The 23,015-nt window shown below is 39.9% G+C and overlaps 1 protein-coding gene across 2 annotated transcripts in view; it reads right to left on the bottom strand.

Moving 5' to 3' along the window:
- LOC121373423 (inversin-like) overlaps positions 1 to 23,015 on the bottom strand; it is a 92,749-nt gene that overhangs the window by 5,755 nt on the left and 63,979 nt on the right. For both annotated transcript variants that reach the window (XM_041500068.1, XM_041500069.1), the window contains exons 18-21: positions 11,409 to 11,552; positions 7,081 to 7,116; positions 6,084 to 6,221; positions 1,474 to 1,577 (exon numbers count right to left, since the gene is read on the bottom strand). In XM_041500068.1, the coding sequence (XP_041356002.1) occupies positions 1,474 to 1,577; positions 6,084 to 6,221; positions 7,081 to 7,116; positions 11,409 to 11,552 (422 nt within the window). The remainder of the gene's footprint in view (positions 1 to 1,473; positions 1,578 to 6,083; positions 6,222 to 7,080; positions 7,117 to 11,408; positions 11,553 to 23,015) is intronic.

The raw sequence follows: 23,015 nt of genomic DNA, 5'->3' as shown, positions 1-23,015 counted from the left end.
ATAATAGGCAGAAGGTTTACTCATACTAACACTTACTGGTCCAGGACAGACTTGGTTGAACCTTAATTGGATAGAAACCAGTAAATAAGTTATAACACTTTCTTTTAATGAAAACTGAAAAGAAGGGTTCTATATTTATCTGTCCAACAATAACATTTAAAATGTTATGAATATTATCTTTCCTAGTGTATCTAAGAAATAGTAGACTTACCAATTTTATAATTTGTAATGTTAGTTTTATTCAGTATGCATCCAGTATTAAAGTACACACTTGGTTTGAAGCAATCAATTGGTCCAATGAATAGAAATGCAGTACAAATGCTCAGGATGCTCAAACGAATGTTGAAAAGTAAAGTTTGTTTTATTTAATGACGACACTAGAGCACATTGATTTTTATCTTTAATATCATCGGCTATTGGACGTCAAACACATGGTCATTCTGACACTGTTTTTAGCGGAAACCCACGAAGTTCCCAGTGACCACTTACAAAAAATAACGAAATGCATCAAGATCTTACTGACATATTTAATCATTTGATTTGGCAGTAAACTCCATCAGTAGCAGTAAACATTCCCTCCCCTAGTTTATCAGAAGGTCACTAAAATTCTACAAGGCCAGTTTGTCGCTGGAGTAAATCATTAAATATAGTTATTATTATTATTATTAATCGGAACACCACGCTACGCCAGATGTAGAGTAAATCGGAAAAAATCGCATATATTCGTGAAAACTATTTTCCGACTCTTCGTTCGATATTTCATGAAAATTACTGAACTTCAATTTGAAGGGAAGTAACTCCATCAATCAATTGTTAGAAGAAAACATTTCGTGGCTAACGGGTCGCCAATAAAACTAAATTTGCGACAGTAAAACCACCGATATACGTCCGCAAATCGGAAAACACAGTAGGGTATCCCCTAAATGACACCAAATTAGTGCTTGTGATAGTTTTGGAATGTTTTCGTGGAAATCGTTGTTATATTAAAAAAAACATTTTTGGATATACAAAAAAAGTTTTAGGGTCGGCAGGTTCAAATTAGGGTCGGTTGGGTAACCGGAAACAAACAATATTTTATGATATGCCTAATTATATATTTCTTAAAACATGCACAGAGATAAACAATCGTAAGTGGAACTACAAGTCAAATTTAATGTATCTATGACTTACATTGATGAAACTAATGGACATTAATGTGAAAGCTTATCATTGAGCTAAATGCATAAAGTAAACATCATTGTATAGTAACATTTTGATTATAAAACAAATATTTATTTATTTAAAATTGTATGCTGATATACATGTATGTAATATAGATTTACATTATACATAGACTCACAACCCCTGCAATTTCTCACAGCAAATTCCCCACAACACTTTTTTGCTGTTGATTACAGTATATCTGATTTTCTTTTTTCCATTATGGTATTTTTTGCTGTAGACTTTTTTTTGACTTGCAGTGGTTGGACTCACCGTATATCTGATCGACCAGGGCCTGTTGTTTGATGGCCACCACGCTGGGGTCCCACATCTGGAGCTGGCGATGGTTCGGGTGCAGTTGTCTCAACAGCTTTCGTCTGTACAACAACACAAATTACATGTAGTACAGTGGTAAAGTTAAAAATCTGTAATGTTTAATGACACCACTAGAGCACACAGATTATTTAATCAATAGCTATTGGGTGTCAAGTATTTGATAAAACAGTGGTAAAGTTAAAAATCTGTAATGTTTAATGATACCACTAGAGCACACAAATTATTTAATCAATAGCTATTGGATGTCAAGTATTTGATAAAACAGTGGTAAAGTTAAAAATCTGTAATGTTTAATGACACCACTAGAGCACACAGATTATTTAATCAATAGCTATTGGATGTCAAGTATTTGATAAAACAGTGGTAAAGTTAAAAATCTGTAATGTTTAATGACACCACTAGAGCACACAGATTATTTAATCAATAGCTATTGGATGTCAAGTATTTGATAAAACAGTGGTAAAGTTAAAAATCTGTAATGTTTAATGACACCACTAGAGCACACACATTATTTAATCAATAGCTACTGGATGTCAAGTATTTGATAAAACAGTGGTAAAGTTAAAAATCTGTAATGTTTAATGACACCACTAGAGTACACAGATTATTTAATCAATAGCTATTGGATGTCAAGTATTTGATAAAACAGTGGTAAAGTTAAAAATCTGTAATGTTTAATGACACCACTAGAGCACACAGATTATTTAATCAATAGCTATTGGATGTCAAGTATTTGATAAAACAGTGGTAAAGTTAAAAATCTGTAATGTTTAATGACACCACTAGAGCACACAGATTAATTAATCAATAGCTATTGGATGTCAAGTATTTGATAAAACAGTGGTAAAGTTAAAAATCTGTAATGTTTAATGACACCACTAGAGCACACAGATTATTTAATCAATAGCTACTGGATGTCAAGTATTTGATAAAACAGTGGTAAAGTTAAAAATCTGTAATGTTTAATGACACCACTAGAGCACACAGATTATTTAATCAATAGCTACTGGATGTCAAGTATTTGATAAAACAGTGGTAAAGTTAAAAATCTGTAATGTTTAATGACACCACTAGAGCACACAGATTATTTAATCAATAGCTACTGGATGTCAAGTATTTGATAAAACAGTGGTAAAGTTACAAATCTGTAATGTTTAATGACACCACTAGAGCACACAGATTATTTAATCAATAGCTATTGGATGTCAAGTATTTGATAAAACAGTGGTAAAGTTAAAAATCTGTTTTATTCAGTGACATAACTAGAGCACACAGATTATTTAATCAATAGCTATTGGATGTCAATCATTTGGTAATTCTGACACATAGTCTTTTTTTTCACATTAGCAGTAAAGGATGTTTTATATGCAGTTTTCCACAGACAAGACTGGGCTCGAACTTAGGTAGATATATAATCACCAACAGCACAAAATATTACTCCCCACCTCTCCAGTTCCCACCCCTCCATGTGACACAACTAGTCAAAGGTCACCTTGAGTACAGTGATACCTCTCAAGACTGGACCCTCTGTAAAACCAGAATCATCGTCAAAGGTCCCGTCCTTTTCAAAAACTAGTACATAACTTAACCTTTCTAAACTGGATCCCTCTTAAAACCAGACTTTTGTCTTGTTCCCAACAGTGTCTGGTTTAAAAGGGTTCACTATACTTTCTCCATGAAAGCTGCATCAGAGAACTAATCAAGGCTTATATACCTAAAGAACGTCCTCCGTGGAAGCTGGATCATAGAACTAATCAAGGCTTATATACCTAAAGAACGTCCTCCGTGGAAGCTGGATCATAGAACTAATCAAGGCTTATATACCTAAAGAACGTCCTCCGTGGAACCTGCATCATAGAACTAATCAAGGCTTGTATACCTAAAGAACTTCCTCCGTGGAAGCTGCATCATAGAACTAATCAAGGCTTGTATACCTAAAGAACTTCCTCCGTTGAAGCTGCATCATAGAACTAATCAAGGCTTATATACCTAAAGAACGTCCTCCGTGGAAGCTGCATCATAGAACTAATCAAGGCTTGTATACCTAAAGAACTTCCTCCGTGGAAGCTGCATCATAGAACTAATCAAGGCTTGTATACCTAAAGAACTTCCTCCGTGGAAGCTGCATCATAGAACTAATCAAGGCGTGTATACCTAAAGAACTTCCTCCGTGGAAGCTGCATCATAGAACTAATCAAGGCTTGTATACCTAAAGAACGTCCTCCGTGGAACCTGCATCATAGAACTAATCAAGACTTATATACCTAAAGAACTTCCTCCGTGGAAGCTGCATCATAGAACTAATCAAGGCTTGTATACCTAAAGAACTTCCTCCGTGGAAGCTGCATCATAGAACTAAACAAGACTTATATACCTAAAGAACGTCCTCCGTGGAAGCTGCATCATAGAACTAATCAAGGCTTGTATACCTAAAGAACTTCCTCCGTGGAAACTGCATCATAGAACTAATCAAGGCTTGTATACCTAAAGAACTTCCTCCGTTGAAGCTGCATCATAGAACTAATCAAGGCTTGTATACCTAAAGAACTTCCTCCGTTGAAGCTGCATCATAGAACTAATCAAGGCTTGTATACCTAAAGAACTTCCTCCGTGGAAGCTGCATCATAGAACTAATCAAGGCTTGTATACCTAAAGAACTTCCTCCGTGGAAGCTGCATCATAGAACTAATCAAGGCGTGTATACCTAAAGAACTTCCTCCGTGGAAGCTGCATCATAGAACTAATCAAGGCTTATATACCTAAAGAACTTCCTCCGTGGAAGCTGCATCATAGAACTAATCAAGGCTTGTATACCTAAAGAACGTCCTCCGTGGAACCTGCATCATAGAACTAATCAAGACTTATATACCTAAAGAACTTCCTCCGTGGAAGCTGCATCATAGAACTAATCAAGGCTTGTATACCTAAAGAACTTCCTCCGTGGAAGCTGCATCATAGAACTAAACAAGACTTATATACCTAAAGAACGTCCTCCGTGGAACCTGCATCATAGAACTAATCAAGGCTTGTATACCTAAAGAACTTCCTCCGTGGAAGCTGCATCATAGAACTAATCAAGGCTTGTATACCTAAAGAACTTCCTCCGTGGAAGCTGCATCATAGAACTAATCAAGGCTTGTATACCTAAAGAACTTCCTCCATGGAAGCTGCATCATAGAACTAATCAAGGCTTGTATACCTAAAGAACTTCCTCCGTGGAAGCTGCATCATAGAACTAATCAAGGCTTGTATACCTAAAGAACTTCCTCCGTGGAAGCTGGATCACAGAACTAATCAAGACTTATATACCTAAAGAACGTCCTCCGTGGAAGCTGCATCATAGAACTAATCAAGACTTATATACCTAAAGAACGTCCTCCGTGGAAGCTGCATCATAGAACTAATCAAGACTTATATACCTAAAGAACGTCCTCCGTGGAAGCTGCATCATAGAACTAATCAAGGCTTATATACCTAAAGAACGTCCTCCGTGGAAGCTGCATCATAGAACTAATCAAGGCTTATATACCTAAAGAACGTCCTCCGTGGAAGCTGCATCATAGAACTAATCAAGACTTATATACCTAAAGAACGTCCTCCGTGGAAGCTGCATCATAGAACTAATCAAGACTTATATACCTAAAGAACGTCCTCCGTGGAAGCTGCATCATAGAACTAATCAAGACTTATATACCTAAAGAACGTCCTCCGTGGAAGCTGCATCATAGAACTAATCAAGGCTTATATACCGAAAGAACGTCCTCCGTGGAAGCTGCATCATAGAACTAATCAAGACTTATATACCTAAAGAACGTCCTCCGTGGAAGCTGCATCATAGAACTAATCAAGACTTATATACCGAAAGAACGTCCTCCGTGGAAGCTGCATCATGGAACTAATCAAGGCTTATATACCTAAAGAACGTCCTCCGTGGAAGCTGCATCATGGAACTAATCAAGGCTTATATACCTAAAGAACTTCCTCCATGGAAGCTGCATCATAGAACTAATCAAGACTTATATACCTAAAGAACTTCCTCCATGGAAGCTGCATCATAGAACTAATCAAGACTTATATACCTAAAGAACTTCCTCCGTGGAAGCTGCATCATGGAACTAATCAAGGCTTATATACCTAAAGAACGTCCTCCGTGGAAGCTGCATCATGGAACTAATCAAGACTTATATACCTAAAGAACGTCCTCCGTGGAAGCTGCATCATAGAACTAATCAAGGCTTATATACCTAAAGAACATCCTCCGTGGAAGCTGCATCATGGAACTAATCAAGGCTTATATACCTAAAGAACGTCCTCCGTGGAAGCTGCATCATAGAACTAATCAAGGCTTATATACCTAAAGAACTTCCTCCACGTGAGTTGTATAATGAGGCTCTCAAAAAATGTATACATCATGTAAGTGTTCTACTACTTCCACCCTCCACCCCTCCATCTGATCGTAACTCAACTGAAGTACTTCCTTAAGCTGTATAGTAAGGCCCGCTACATCGCGTTCTGGATAACCAGTCTATCTGTAGGATATATCCTACCTGAAGAACTTCCTCCACGCGAGCTGTATCGTCAGAGCCGCTATCTGTTGTTCCCACTCATCCTCCGATGTCTGGAGACGTCTCACATGAATCGCTTGTTTAGCTGTTGACACAAACAAAGCCGACCTCTTCTTGTGTCTGTAAGATAAAAACATAAACTAAAATCCTATTTGTTTTTTATCGATGCTTCAGATGTGAAAGGCTTAATATAAGCTATTAAACCTTTATAGGATGGGATGGGAACTCTTTTAACGTGCCCATTTCCACTGACGGTTCAGGCATGCCCATCCTGGACTTAACCTCTGACTTCGCCAGTGACCAATTCAGGGACTACAACTACTTAAACTACATTGAGATAAAATTGGTTTATGATGAACAGTTGATTATGTACAAAATCATTCAGTTCCAATGGATATTGATATTGAATGGAGTATTGACAGATTACAATTATGGTATATTTCAAACATAATATTTCATTTACAGATTATCTATTATTTCTTTTATGTTCATTGGGAGATGACCCCTCCAAAATCATACGCAAACTGTGTGAATCAGCAAAGCCATTCAAACAAGTTTGTGCATGATTTTTTTTTTTCATACCTAGATGAATATAAAAGAAATAACAGGTAAACCATATAATTAACAACAACACTGAAAGTTCATCTTTAATTTGAATTATTATTAATTTTATTCATAAACAATACTGCTCAACAAGACAAAGTACCAATATAAAGATATGACGTTTCCTGGCAACGTTACTTTTACATTCATCGAAAAATGAACACATTTACATGTACACTGCTATGGCTGGCCCAATGGGATGGCTATAAATTATACAGAATGTAATGAAACTTTAATTATTAATAAATTACTGTTTACTTACGGTCCTTTAACACCGGTACTTATATCTTTAATTATTAATAAATTACTGTTTACTTACAGTCCTTTAACACCGGCACTTATATCTTTAATTATTAATAAATTACTGTTTACTTACGGTCCTTTAACACCGGTACTTATATCTTTTCGATGCCTGCAAGAAACCAGAAAAAAAACAAATATAAATAATTAGTGGTACCAGTAAGACAAATACAACGGCTTGTAGAAAATTTACAAAATCCACTAGCCATGGAAAGTTTCAAGAGAGTGGCATGCTAATCACCTTGCTGTTAAACATTTCAACACATTTTATTTGAAACTTCATCTACCATTTGAGGAGAGTGATCTACAGCTCGCCTGGCACCATTTGAGGAGAGTGATCTACAGCTCGCCTGGCACCATTTGAGGAGAATGATCTACAGCTAGCCTGGCACCATTTGAGGAGAGCGATTTACAGCTCGCCTGGCACCATTTTAGGTGAGTGCTCTACAGTTTGCCTGGCACCATTTGTGGAGTGATCTACAGCTCTCCTGGCATCAGTTGAGGAGAGTGATCTACAGCTCGCCTGGCACCATTTGCGGAGAATGATCTACAGCTCGTCTGGCATCATTTGAGGAGAGTGATTTACAGCTAGCCTGGCATCATTTGAGGAGTGATCTACAGCTCGCCTGGCACCATTTGAGGAGAGTGATTTACAGCTCGCCTGGCATCATTTGAGGAGTGATCTACAGCTCGCCTGGCATCATTTGAGGAGAATGATCTACAGCTCACCTGGCACCATTTGAGGAGAGTGATTTACAGCTCGCCTGGTACCATTTGAGAAGAGTGATCTACAGCTCGCCTGGCATCATTTGAGGAGAATGATCTACAGCTCGTCTGGCATCATTTGAGGAGAGTGATTTACAGCTAGCCTGGCATCATTTGAGGAGTGATCTACAGCTCGCCTGGCACCATTTCAGGAGAGTGATTTACATCTCGTCTGGCATCATTTGAGGAGTGATCTACAGCTCGACTAGCACCATTTGAGGAGAGTGATTTACAGCTCGCCTAGCACCATTTGAGGAGAGTGATTTACAGCTCGCCTGGCACCATTTGAGAAGTGTGATCTACAGCTTACCTAGCATCATTTGAGGAGTGATCTACAGCTCGCCTGGCATCATTTGAGGAGAATGATCTACAGCTCGCATGGCATCATTTGAGGTGAGTGATGTACAGCTCGCCTGGCATCATTTGAGGAGTGATCTACAGCTCGCCTGGCATCATTTGAGGAGAGTGATCTACAGCTCGCCTGGCATCATTTGAGGAGAGTGATCTACAGCTCGCCTGGCACCATTTGAGGAGAGTGATCTACAGCTCGCCTGGCACCATTTGAGGGGAGTGATCTACATCTCGCCTGGCATCATTTGAGGAGTGATCTACAGCTCGCCTGGCACCATTTGAGGAGAGTGATCTACAGCTCGCCTGGCACCATTTGAGGTGAGTGATCTACAGCTCGCCTGGCACCATTTGAGGAGAGTGATCTACAGCTCACCTGGCATCATTTGAGGAGTGATCTACAGCTCGCCTGGCATCATTTGAGGAGAATGATCTACAGCTCGCCTGGCATCATTTGAGGAGTGATCTACAGCTCGCCTGGCACCATTTCAGGAGAGTGATTTACAGCTCGCCTGGCACCATTTGAGGAGAGTGATCTACAGCTCGCCTGGCATCATTTGAGGAGAGTGATCTACAGCTCGCCTGGCATCATTTGAGGAGAGTGATCTACAGCTCGCCTGGCATCATTTGAGGAGAGTGATCTACAGCTCGCCTGGCATCATTTGAGGAGAGTGATCTACAGCTCGCCTGGCACCATTTGAGGAGAGTGATCTACAGCTCGCCTGGCATCATTTGAGTAGAGTGATCTACAGCTCGCCTGGCACCATTTGAGGAGAGTGATCTACAGCTCACCTGGCATCATTTGAGGAGAGTGATCTACAGCTCGCCTGGCACCATTTGAGGAGAGTGATCTACAGCTCGCCTGGCACCATTTGAGGAGTGATGTACAGCTCGCCTGGCATCATTTGAGGAGTGATCTACAGCTCGCCTGGCATCATTTGAGGAGAGTGATCTACAGCTCGCCTGGCATCATTTGAGGAGAGTGATCTACAGCTCGCCTGGCACCATTTGAGGAGAGTGATCTACAGCTCGCCTGGCACCATTTGAGGGGAGTGATCTACATCTCGTCTGGCATCATTTGAGGAGTGATCTACAGCTCGCCTAGCACCATTTGAGGAGAGTGATTTACAGCTCGCCTAGCACCATTTGAGGAGAGTGATTTACAGCTCGCCTGGCACCATTTGAGAAGTGTGATCTACAGCTCACCTAGCATCATTTGAGGAGTGATCTACAGCTCGCCTGGCATCATTTGAGGAGAATGATCTACAGCTCGCATGGCATCATTTGAGGAGTGATCTACAGCTCGCCTGGCATCATTTGAGGAGAGTGATCTACAGCTCGCCTGGCACCATTTGAGGAGAGTGATCTACAGCTCGCCTGGCATCATTTGAGGAGAGTGATCTACAGCTTGCCTGGCACCACATGAGGAGAGTGATCTACAGCTCGCCCCGCACCATTTGAGGTGAGCGATCTACAGCTCGCCTGGCACCATTTGAGGAAAGTGATCTACAGCTCACCTGGCACCATTTGAGGAGAGCGATCTACAGCTCAGCTGGCATCATTTGAGTAGAGCGATCTACAGCTCGCCTGGCACCATTTGAGGAGAGCGATCTACAGCTCACCTGGCATCATTTGAGGAGAGCGATCTACAGCTCGCCTGGCACCATTTGAGGAGAGTGATCTACAGCTTGCCTGGCACCATTTGAGGAGTGATCTACAGCTCGCCTGGCATCATTTGAGTAGAGTGATCTACAGCTCGGCTGGCACCATTTGAGGAGAGTGATCTACAGCTTGCCTGGCACCATGTCTCACCCCGTATCTACTTTGTGTTGTTTTGTATAACAACACCACCACCATTAGAGCACACTGTTTAATTAATCATTGGCTCTTGAATGTCAAACAAAAAAGTTTGTTTTGTTTAACGACACCACTAGAGCACACTGATTAATTAATCATCGGCTATTGGATGTCAAACATTTGGTAATTCTGACTCGTAGTCATCAGAGGAAACCCGCAACATTTTTTCTAATGCAGCAAGAGATCCTTTATATGCACTTTCCCACATACATGAAAGCACATACCACAGCCTTTGTCCAGTTGTGGTTCACTGGTTGGAACTAGAAAAAACTCAATCATCTGATGAATCCAACGAGGTGGTTCGATCCTGTGACGGAAGCACCTCAAGCGAGCACTCAACCGACTTAACTAAATCCCGCCCCTGGATGCTAAACATTTCAATTCAATTTCTTATTACTATAAACATTTGCTTATTGGTCCAAACAATACCCATGTATTATCACTATAAACATTTGCTTATTGGTCCAAACAATACCCATGTATTATCACTATAAACATTTGCTTATTGGTCCAAACAATACCCATGTATTATCATATAAACATTTGCTTATTGGTCCAAACAATACCCATGTATTATCCTATAAACATTTGCTTATTGGTCCAAACAATACACATGTATTATTACTATAAACATTTGCTTATTGGTCCAAACAATACACATGTATTATGATATATGAGCAATCAATTTGATAATTCTAACAGACTTCTGTTAGTTTGTTTTGTTTAACGACACCACTAGAGCACATTGATTTATTAATCATTGGCTATGGAATGTCAAACATCCAATAATTCTAACAGACTTTATTTAAAGTTTGTTTTGTTTAACGACACCACTAGAGCACATACATTAATTAATCATCGGCTATTGAATGTCACACATCTTGTACTTCTGACCCTTCAGTTAGAAGTTTGTCAGACTCCCTTCAATTACCCGAGCAAGGAAGAGCAGTCTCATTAACTATATGTTTTTTTAACGTCATTTTGCCACCAGTTACATTACAGGGCTATGAGACGTGGAGGGAAAAAAACTGTCAAATGTGTGGAATGCAATCACCGGCATGATCTGTCATCCATGTTCAGCGCTGGAATTAAGATGCATAATGCTATTTCAATTTATTCCTTTGTCTCATCATCATCTAGTGTAAGTGTTGGGTACTTGGGTCCGGGTCGAGTTTGACCTTCAAGTACTGTGTACTTACTTTCTCCAGCAGACCTGTATGGTACGTACTGCCCTGTGGAAGTTCTACTTACTTTCTCCAGCAGACCTGCATGGTACGTGCTGCCCTGTGTTTCCTGTGGAACTTCTACTTACTTTCTCCAGCAGATCTGTATGGTACGTGCTGCCCTGTGTTTCCTGTGGAAGTTCTACTTACTTTCTCCAGCAGATCTGTATGGTACGTACTGCCCTGTGTTTCTTGTGGAAGTTCTACTTACTTTCTCCAGCAGATCTGTATGGTATGTGCTGCCCTCTGCTTCTTGTGGAAGTCAAGTCTCCGGTCTCTCTCTGTGTTCTTCAACTGCTGGTTTTGTTTTCTCTCAGACAGAATTATCTCCTCCTCCGATGGCTTTTCTTTCTTCCTACAAACACAGGAATATTTTATGACTATTATACTTGATGTTGCCACTTTGCATGTAAGTGGTTTCAGTGAAAGATATATACCGTATATCGCTGTGTATTAGCCGACTTTTTGATACAAAATTTATCAAGTCAAAGGCTGGGGTCGGCTTATCTAAGGAGTCAACATTTTATTGGAAATGTAAAGTTAGAATAGTGACGTCACGGCTCGACTCGATCTATTGTCATTAGTGTGCTCTGCATTTCCGCTTTCATAAAGGTTTAATATTGCATTTTAACACAAGCTATTACAAATAAAAGATATTAAAATTGTATATATATGTTCATCTTTAATAAATGTTGGTGTTTAAAAGTTATTTAGTAATATTTATCTGTTTAAACAACAATAATGGTGACCGATCAAAACAATTTCGGAAAACTTCGCAGGTCACGTGTCATTACAAAACTGCTTACTAAACCGGTGAACACGTTAATTTTCCAGCTTCATTTGTTTTGTTTGTCGGCTTGGGATTAATCGACACGGGTGGTTGGGTATGGTAGGGTATAGCCGACTAGTAATGGAAAAGACCGATTAGCACAATCAACAATGCAAACGTGTGGCTGCAATCAAGAATGTTTAGGTATATTTCGCTATCTTGGTACTTATATTTTACGAGAAATAAATTAACCGGACACCGTTTCTAAAAATAGAAATCGGCTACTGCTTCCGGATAAGTTTGCTGTGACAAATGACGTTTGAAAGCAGATGTACTTTGTCATTTTGTACACCACACAGACATCTGACTTGGTTAGTTTTATATAGGGGGGTCGGCTTATATACAAGGTCTATAATTTTAAAGCTGATTTGGAGGGTGAAACTAGGGGGTCGGCTAATGCATGGAGTCGGCTAATACACAGCGATATACGGTACTTGATATTGCTGCTTAAAGGGATTTACGGTAATGAAGAATAAAGTTTTCAACAAAAATATACTTGATGTTGCCACTTTCAGTAGTTTCAATAAAAGACATTCTTGATATTGCCGCTTTAAGTGTTTTACGGTATTGGAGAATAAAGGTTTCAAAAACAAAAAATATACTTGATATTGCCGCTTTAAGTGTTTTACAGTATTGGAGAATAAAGGTTTCAATAACAAAAAATATACTTGGTATTGCCACTTTAAGGGTTTTAATGGTAATGGATAATAACTTTTTCAATAACAAAAATATATTTGATATTGCCACTTTAAGTGTTTTATGGTAATGGATAATAACTTTTTCAATAACAAAAATATACTTGATATTGCCGCTTTAAGTGTTTTAAAGTATTAATGGAGAAGAATGTTTTCAATATTAAAAATATACTTGATATTGCCGCTTTAAGGGTTTTTTGGTAATGGAGAATAACTTTTTCAATAACAAAAATACATTTGATTTTGCTGCTTTAAGTGTTTTACAGTAATGGAGAAAAATAATACTTAATATTGCCACTTAAGTCTTTTACAGTAATGGAGAAAAATAATACTTAATATTGCCACTTTATGTGTTACTTGATATTGCCACTTTAAGTGTTTTACGGTAATGGAGGATCATGTTTTCAATGGAGCACTATAGAGCTGAGCTTATTAATCCGTCGTGCATGGTGACATGTTTAATTCAACATGAAAGATCACAGAGAATCAGTGTGTTTCACACACTGCACAAACACAATCACACAGGTCGTGGTAATCATGTGGTGGGGGTCACACAGACGTAGCCCGCCACACTCCAGTATTGATTCTATTCATAACTCGTTATAGTCAAACCTCCAATCACCTGTACTAAACACTCACCTGTTCACATTCTTAAAGAGACATTCTACCCTATTCTGTGTATACAGTGAAACTCCTGTAAAACAGAGACCCGGCCTCGGACAAAGTAAAAAGTCTGGTTTTAAGAGGTATCCAGTTTATGGAGTTTATATATATTCTGTACAGATACTTAAAAAGGGACCATGAAAAATGTCAGGGGTTGAGGGGATTCCGGCTTATAGAGGGTCCGGTTTTTAAGGGATTCCGGCTTATAGTTGGTCCAGTTTTTAGGGGATTCTGGTTTATAGAGGGTCCGGTTTTGAGAGGATTCTGGTTTATAGAGGGTCCGGTTTTGAGAAGATTCTGGTTTATAGAGGGTCCGGTTTTGAGAGGATTCCGGTTTATAGAGGGTCCAGTTTTGAGAGGATTCCGGTTTATAGAGGGTCCGGTTTTGAGAGGATTCTGGTTTATAGAGGGTCCGGTTTTGAGAGGATTCCGGTTTATAGAGGGTCCGGTTTTGAGAGGATTCCGGTTTATAGAGGGTCCAGTTTTGAGAGGATTCCGGTTTATAGAGGGTCCAGTTTTGAGAGGATTCCGGTTTATAGAGGGTCCGGTTTTGAGAGGATTCTGGTTTATAGAGGGTCCGGTTTTGAGGGGATTCCAGTTTATAGAAGGTCCAGTATTGAGGGGATTCTGGTTTATAGAGGGTCCGGTTTTGAGGGGATTCTGGTTTATAGAGGGTCCGGTTTTGAGGGGATTCTGGTTTATAGAGGGTCCGGTTTTGAGAGGATTCCGGTTTATAGAGGGTCCGGTTTTGAGAGGATTTTATTTTAATTTGGTGAAATATTTTCATGTAATAATTGGAATTCTAAAGAAAATAACTGTTGATTTTTGCCATTTTTGAAGTTTAATAAACAATTTGACAAAATATTTTGCTCACTCAGAGCTAGTCCTGAGCCGATAGTTATAAAGAAAAAAAGAAAAATCCTTTTAATGGCACCTCAGAATATTTTAACTATAGCTGTTTGGTGTCTAACATATTTGTTTGCTTTTTTCAGCATTAGAGAGGGGGGAGGCGAGAGACGGGGTGGGGGGTGGGGGAGAGAGAGATACAGAGAGGTAGTTAGACACACACACACACACACACACACACACACAGAGACAGAGACAGAGACAGAGACAGAGACGTAGAAAGACAGAGGCAGATTATGCTCAGATTTACAGCATTCATTCACTTGGGACAGATAATCTACCATTCACCATAAGCTCGCTATTTATTCTCTAAATATTACATAATATACATACAGTTCCATTCTTGTATACCACTTCAGTTTTTCACACAGATTCACACGTTTACATATCACACAGCAAAAAAATGTATCCACCATGCTGGGTCATCTATCTCGTTCAACAGTGTCCAATGTTTGTTATAGGACATGAGAAGATTAAAAAGTATTCAGAAGTATTTCCTGCCATTATTATTCAAATGGGTGTCACAACGACACAGAACAGACTAAAAGGAATGTTTACACAGTACTACATGTACACATCTTTACCACTGGAAGCAGCACTATGCAGGGGGGGGATTATGCTTTAGGCGGGGGGGGGGGGGTCCAAAACAATATGTAAATGTTTATAATTTGAAATTATAAATTTTACAAGTGAGTGTGAGAGAGAGAGAGAGAGAGAGAGAGAGAGAGAGAGAGAGAGAGAGAGAGAGAGAGAGAGAGAGAGAGAGAAGAGAGAGAGAGAGAGAGAGAGAGAGAGAGAGAGAGAGAGAGAGAGAGACTGACTGTTTATTGTGAACTGTTTCAAACTGGTGCGTACATCAGTGCCACATAATACAGTTACTTGCATTCCTTTTGTAGCTGGAGGGAGGGGGGGGAGGGGGGGTCCGTGCAACTGGGAAAGCCCCATAATGTGCCCCTGCTATGGTTTAGAATTGAAGTACACTGTACAACTCTTATACTGAGACATTAACTATTATAGAATTGAAGTACACTGTACAACTCTTATACTGAGACATTAACTATTATAGAATTGAAGTACACTGTACAACACTCTTATACTGAGACATTCGTTATTATAGAATTGAAGTACACTGTACAACTCTTATACTGAGACATTATTTATTATAGAATTGAAGTACACTGTACAACTCTTATACTGAGACATTAACTATTATAGAATTGAAGTACACTGTATAACACTCTTATACTGAGACATTCGTTATTATAGAATTGAAGTACACTGTACAACACTCTTATACTGAGACATAGCTATAACAAAGAGGTAATATTATGAGATTGGAAGAAGAAAGGAAATGTTTTATTTAACGACGCACTCAACACATTTTATTTACGCTTATATGACATCGGACATAAAGGAGCACACATATATTGAGAGGAAACCCGCTGTCACCACTTCATGGGCTACTCTTTTCAATTAGCAGCAGGGGATCTTTTATATGCATCATCCCACAGACAGGATAGTACATACCATGGTCTTTGATATACCAGTCGTGGTGCACTGGCTGGAGCGAGAAATAGCCCAATGGGCCCACTGGCTGGGATTGATCTCAGACCGACAGCGCATTAAGCGAACGCTTTACCACTGGGCTATGTCCCACCCTTATGAGACTGGAAGTCAATATCATGGTTAACTACCTAACACTATGGATGAGCGTTCTGGCTGCAGTTTCTTCCTCCTGTTAACTTCCTAACACTATGGATGAGCGTTCTGACTGCAGTTTCTTCCTCCTGTTAACTTCCTAACACTATGGATGAGCGTTCTGGCTGCAGTTTCTTCCTCCTGTTAACTACCTAACACTATGGATGAGCGTTCTGGCTGCAGTTTCTTCCTCCTGTTAACTACCTAACACTATGGATGAGCGTTCTGGCTGCAGTTTCTTCCTCCTGTTAACTACCTAACACTATGGATGAGCGTTCTGGCTGCAGTTTCCTCCTCCTGTTAACTACCTAACACTATGGATGAGCGTTCTGGCTGCAGTTTCTTCCTCCTGTTAACTTCCTAACACTATGGATGAGCGTTCTGGCTGCAGTTTCTTCCTCCTGTTAACTACCTAACACTATGGATGAGCGTTCTGGCTGCAGTTTCTTCCTCCTGTTAACTTCCTAACACTATGGATGAGCGTTCTGGCTGCAGTTTCTTCCTCCTGTTAACTTCCTAACACTATGGATGAGCGTTCTGGCTGCAGTTTCTTCCTCCTGTTAACTACCTAACACTATGGATGAGCGTTCTGGCTGCAGTTTCTTCCTCCTGTTAACTTCCTAACACTATGGATGAGCGTTCTGCGTGCAGTTTCTTCCTCCTGTTAACTACCTAACACTATGGATGAGCGTTCTGGCTGCAGTTTCTTCCTCCTGTTAACTTCCTAACACTATGGATGAGCGTTCTGCCTGCAGTTTCTTCCTCCTGTTAACTACCTAACACTATGGATGAGCGTTCTGGCTGCAGTTTCTTCCTCCTGTTAACTACCTAACACTATGGATGAGCGTTCTGCCTGCAGTTTCTTCCTCCTGTTAACTTCCTAACACTATGGATGAGCGTTCTGGCTGCAGTTTCTTCCTCCTGTTAACTTCCTAACACTATGGATGAGCGTTCTGGCTGCAGTTTCTTCCTCCTGTTAACTACCTAACACTATGGATGAGCGTTCTGGCTGCAGTTTCTTCCTCCTGTTAACTTCCTAACACTATGGATGAGCGTTCTGGCTGCAGTTTCTTCCTCCTGTTAACTACCTAACACTATGGATGAGCGTTCTGGCTGCAGTTTCTTCCTCCTGTTAACTTCCTAACACTATGGATGAGCGTTCTGGCTGCAGTTTCTTCCTCCTGTTAACTTCCTAACACTATGGATGAGCGTTTTGGCTGCAGTTTCTTCCTCCTGTTAACTTCCTAACACTATGGATGAGCGTTCTGCGTGCAGTTTCTTCCTCCTGTTAACTACCTAACACTATGGATGAGCGTTCTGGCTGCAGTTTCTTCCTCCTGTTAACTTCCTAACACTATGGATGAGCGTTCTGCCTGCAGTTTCTTCCTCCTGTTAACTACCTAACACTATGGATGAGCGTTCTGGCTGCAGTTTCTTCCTCCTGTTAACTACCTAACACTATGGATGAGCGTTCTGCCTGCAGTTTCTTCCTCCTGTTAACTTCCTAACACTATGGATGAGCGTTCTGGCTGCAGTTTCTTCCTCCTGTTAACTTCCTAACACTATGGATGAGCGTTCTGGCTGCAGTTTCTTCCTCCTGTTAACTACCTAACACTATGGATGAGCGTTCTGGCTGTCAGACCAGTTTCTTCCTCCTGTTAACTTCCTAACACTATGGACGAGCGTTCTGGCTGCAGTTTCTTCCTCCTGTTAACTTCCTAACACTATGGACGAGCGTTCTGGCTGCAGTTTCTTCCTCCTGTTAACTACCTAACACTATGGATGAGCGTTCTGCCTGCAGTTTCTTCCTCCTGTTAACTACCTAACACTATGGATGAGCGTTCTGGCTGCAGTTTCTTCCTCCTGTTAACTTCCTAACACTATGGACGAGCGTTCTGGCTGCAGTTTCTTCCTCCTGTTAACTTCCTAACACTATGGACGAGCGTTCTGGCTGCAGTTTCTTCCTCCTGTTAACTTCCTAACACTATGGATGAGCGTTCTGCCTGCAGTTTCTTCCTCTTGTTAACTACCTAACACTATGGATGAGCGTTCTGGCTGCAGTTTCTTCCTCCTGTTAACTACCTAACACTATGGATGAGCGTTCTGCCTGCAGTTTCTTCCTCCTGTTAACTTCCTAACACTATGGATGAGCGTTCTGGCTGCAGTTTCTTCCTCCTGTTAACTTCCTAACACTATGGATGAGCGTTCTGGCTGCAGTTTCTTCCTCCTGTTAACTACCTAACACTATGGATGAGCGTTCTGGCTGCAGTTTCTTCCTCCTGTTAACTACCTAACACTATGGATGAGCGTTCTGGCTGCAGTTTCTTCCTCCTGTTAACTACCTAACACTATGGATGAGCGTTCTGGCTGCAGTTTCTTCCTCCTGTTAACTACCTAACACTATGGATGAGCGTTCTGGCTGCAGTTTCTTCCTCCTGTTAACTTCCTAACACTATGGATGAGTGTTCTGGCTGCAGTTTCTTCCTCCTGTTAACTACCTAACACTATGGATGAGCGTTCTGGCTGCAGTTTCTTCCTCCTGTTAACTTCCTAACACTATGGATGAGCGTTCTGCGTGCAGTTTCTTCCTCCTGTTAACTACCTAACACTATGGATGAGCGTTCTGGCTGCAGTTTCTTCCTCCTGTTAACTTCCTAACACTATGGATGAGCGTTCTGCCTGCAGTTTCTTCCTCCTGTTAACTACCTAACACTATGGATGAGTGTTCTGGCTGCAGTTTCTTCCTCCTGTTAACTACCTAACACTATGGATGAGCGTTCTGGCTGCAGTTTCTTCCTCCTGTTAACTTCCTAACACTATGGATGAGCGTTCTGGCTGCAGTTTCTTCCTCCTGTTAACTACCTAACACTATGGACGAGCGTTCTGGCTGCAGTTTCTTCCTCCTGTTAACTTCCTAACACTATGGACGAGCGTTCTGCCTGCAGTTTCTTCCTCCTGTTAACTTCCTAACACTATGGACGAGCGTTCTGGCTGCAGTTTCTTCCTCCTGTTAACTTCCTAACACTATGGATGAGCGTTCTGGCTGCAGTTTCTTCCTCCTGTTAACTACCTAACACTATGGACGAGCGTTCTGGCTGCAGTTTCTTCCTCCTGTTAACTACCTAACACTATGGATGAGCGTTCTGCCTGCAGTTTCTTCCTCCTGTTAACTTCCTAACACTATGGATGAGCGTTCTGGCTGCAGTTTCTTCCTCCTGTTAACTTCCTAACACTATGGATGAGAGTTCTGGCTGCAGTTTCTTCCTCCTGTTAACTACCTAACACTATGGATGAGCGTTCTGGCTGCAGTTTCTTCCTCCTGTTAACTTCCTAACACTATGGACGAGCGTTCTGGCTGCAGTTTCTTCCTCCTGTTAACTTCCTAACACTATGGACGAGCGTTCTGGCTGCAGTTTCTTCCTCCTGTTAACTTCCTAACACTATGGATGAGCGTTCTGCCTGCAGTTTCTTCCTCCTGTTAACTTCCTAACACTATGGACGAGCGTTCTGGCTGCAGTTTCTTCCTCCTGTTAACTTCCTAACACTATGGACGAGCATTCTGGCTGCAGTTTCTTCCTCCTGTTAACTTCCTAACACTATGGATGAGCATTCTGGCTGCAGTTTCTTCCTCCTGTTAACTTGTCAACAGTCACAACAGAGTTAACCAACTTGGCAGTTGTGTTATATTAATTTCCCTCACTCCCAACTTGTCAAGCTTGCACTCCGATTAACAACTGATCGGTCGTAGGTGTTGTATATGATGAGAATCGAACTGTAAGTGCTCAGACTAGCAAATGGATGTCGAGAGATCGGCAGTGGGATAGGTTGACAGCCTACGTATGTATTAATTATGACCAAATTTCCCAACTATTTTAAAACTGATATATTCAGATAACCAAGAAAACAGACAATGATAGCACATACATGTACCTAACTGATATATAAGTAGCAACAACAATAGTGGACACCTGAACATTAAGTAATATGTTATGTAGCATATACCTATTAACTGATATAAGTAATAACAACAATAGTGGACACCTGAACATTAAGTAATATGCTATGTAGCATATACCTATCAACTGATATAAGTAGTAACAACAATAGTGGATACCTGGACATAAAGTAACCTGTTATACACACATGTAGCATATACATGTATCTAACTGATGTAAGTAGCAATAACAATAGAGGATAACTGGGCAGAGAGAGAGAGAGAGAGAGAGAGAGAGAGAGAGAGAGAGAGAGAGAGACAGAGACAGAGACAGAGACAGAGACAGACAGAGAGAGAGAGAGAGAGAGAGACAGAGAGAGACACACACACAGAAAGAGACAGACAGACAGACAGAGCCCAACTATTAAGTTTCAAAATGTTTACTGCTTGCAGTAAAGTCTGCTATGCTACTAACTTGAGCAGAGGGACAATGATCTTGGGTGAATCCGTGGCTGTCATACTGGTAGAAATCTCCTGCTACTCCTGTGCAACAATACACACACAAAACAGTGCTGCACAACTTGAAAAAAAAAGGCCGGTCCTAGCTTCTCCCAAACTACATTTATCAAACCACGAACTGCAGCACAGCGTGAAAACACACAGTCATTATCTTTGAGTAAAGACCATTTTGAGAGACAATGGTGGAAAGAATTGACAGGCCAGAAAGGTTTTCACGTGCCGACAATGGAACAATCACGACGCGACTGTTGATAGAACAAACACACTCGTCTGCTCCAGCTATGATACCCACACACACATTGTTAGACGCTCAGTCGGGTGTGACGTGAATTAAGTCTTCACGCCTCGGTGAATGCGACTTGCAGACCAAATGGATTAATACTGTAAGGATTAAGAAATATTATACCACACCTCCTTCCAATAGACTACATGTACTGTGAAACAATCAGTGGCTAACCTGGCCACAATATATATATATATGTATATATCATAGAATGGATTTATTTTGTTATATATTTCATGTATATATCAAGAAATGTATTCACCTCCTTCCAATCAACTATATGCATTTACAGTAAGACAATCAGTGGCTAACCTGGCCACAATATATATATATATATATATACATGTATATATCATAGAAAGGATTTATTTTGTTATATATTACATGTATGTATCAAGAAATGTATTCACCTCCTTCCAATCAACTATATGCAGTTACAGTAAGACAATCAGTGGCTAACCTGGCCACAATATATATATATATATACATGTATATATCATAGAATAGATTTATTTTGTTATATATTACATGTATGTATCAAGAAATGTATTCACCTCCTTCCAATCAACTATATGCATTTACAGTAAGACAATCAGTGGCTAACCTGGCCACAATATATATATATATACATGTATATATCATACAATGGATTTATTTTGTTATATATTTCATGTATGTATCAAGCAAGAAATTATTCACTATATGATTATATCTGTCTGTAAATCATCTTGTTCAAATGCTCATTATGTATATTCCTCTCATGTTTTTGCAGAATGGCCTGATCGAGTGTAAGTAAAAGTTCTGTTCTCTTTTATATGTCCCATTGGCCTTAAAGGAACAGACCCTAGTTTCAACCCGTGAAAATTAACACTAAGATTAGTTAAAGGGACAGACCCTAGTTTCAACCCGTGAAAATTAACACTAAGTTTAGTTAATCTACAAACCTGTAACACATTTGGATCAAGTTACAATTGAGTAAAACATGAGTCTGTGACTTTGAAATGGTGAAATACCCTCTAAAAAGAGACTAAAATTCGACTCCATAACTGTTACTTCTCAGACAAGCGTGCATTTTTAAAAATATGATAAATGCATTTTGTGATATTAAAAATGCCAGGTAGACCAAAAACACTTCGAATGTACGGATATTGATAATCTAAACCATAACATATACATGTAAGTAAAGTATGATTTCAGTTATCAAAAACGGCTATAATAGTAAAACATATATATACCTTAATTAATGCTCAAAAACTTTAAGAATGGTAAGTACTATAGTACTGGATTCAAATACCGGTACTGGCTCCAACAAAGAGCACGTTTTAATGGATCATTTAGGAGGTGTGTGGACAAAAACACAGAATATGATAGAATGTATTTATTTTGTTGTGTTATGTATGAAGAAATATATTCACCATTGTTTGTATACTCCTGTAAACCATTATCTTGTCCAAATCTTATTATGTATATTCTTCTTATGCCCACGTGTAAATAAAGTTCTGTTCTGTTCTACATGTTATACCACCTGTACCAGTCTTGGTGGTGATGTGGTTAAGCTATCAGACCTAAGGCTGGTACGTAAAGGGTTCGTATCCCGGTACCGGCTCCCACCCTGAGCGAGTGTTAACGACTCAATGGATATAGGTGTAAGACCACTACACCCTCTTAACTCATTTCATTTCAACTTATTTTCGTGCTTATATCCAAATATTCAAGCACGCTATCCTGGACACACACACCTCAGCTACCTGGGCTGTCTATCCAGGACAGAGGGTTAGTTGTTAGTTGGTTAGAGGTTAGTGAGAGATAAGAGGGAGTAGTGGCCTTACACCTACCCATTGAGCTCTTAAGAATTTGCTCTGGGTTGGAATCGGTACCGGGCTGCGAACCCTGTACCTATCAGCCTGTAGTTATCAAAAAGTTGTGAAATAGAACTTCACATTCTAAAGCTATCAAAAAGTTGTGAAATAGAACTTCACATTCTAAAGCTATCAAAAAGTTGTGAAATAGAACTTCACATTCTAAAGCTATCAAAAAGTTGTGAAATAGAAATTAACCTGCTATAACTATAAAAAAAATGGGAGATAAGTTTTCAAGCGACAGATGTACATGTGTGTGCAATTATCTCACCTGCTATGGTGTTAATTTTTGGACTTTTATCAAAATTTCTAAATTAGCTATTAAAGGTACATTCCTGAGTTTGTTGCAATTTTTAAGATGTTATGGACTAACAGAGACTTTTTAATGGTTGAAATTACATATTAACTGTATTTTTCTGCATAAAATATTAG

Source organism: Gigantopelta aegis, chromosome 5, assembly GCF_016097555.1.
Source record: "Gigantopelta aegis isolate Gae_Host chromosome 5, Gae_host_genome, whole genome shotgun sequence".
NCBI classification, from domain to species: domain Eukaryota; kingdom Metazoa; phylum Mollusca; class Gastropoda; order Neomphalida; family Peltospiridae; genus Gigantopelta; species Gigantopelta aegis.
Note: the sequence above shows the minus strand (reverse complement) of the source record. Positions and strands in the feature narration are given on the sequence as shown.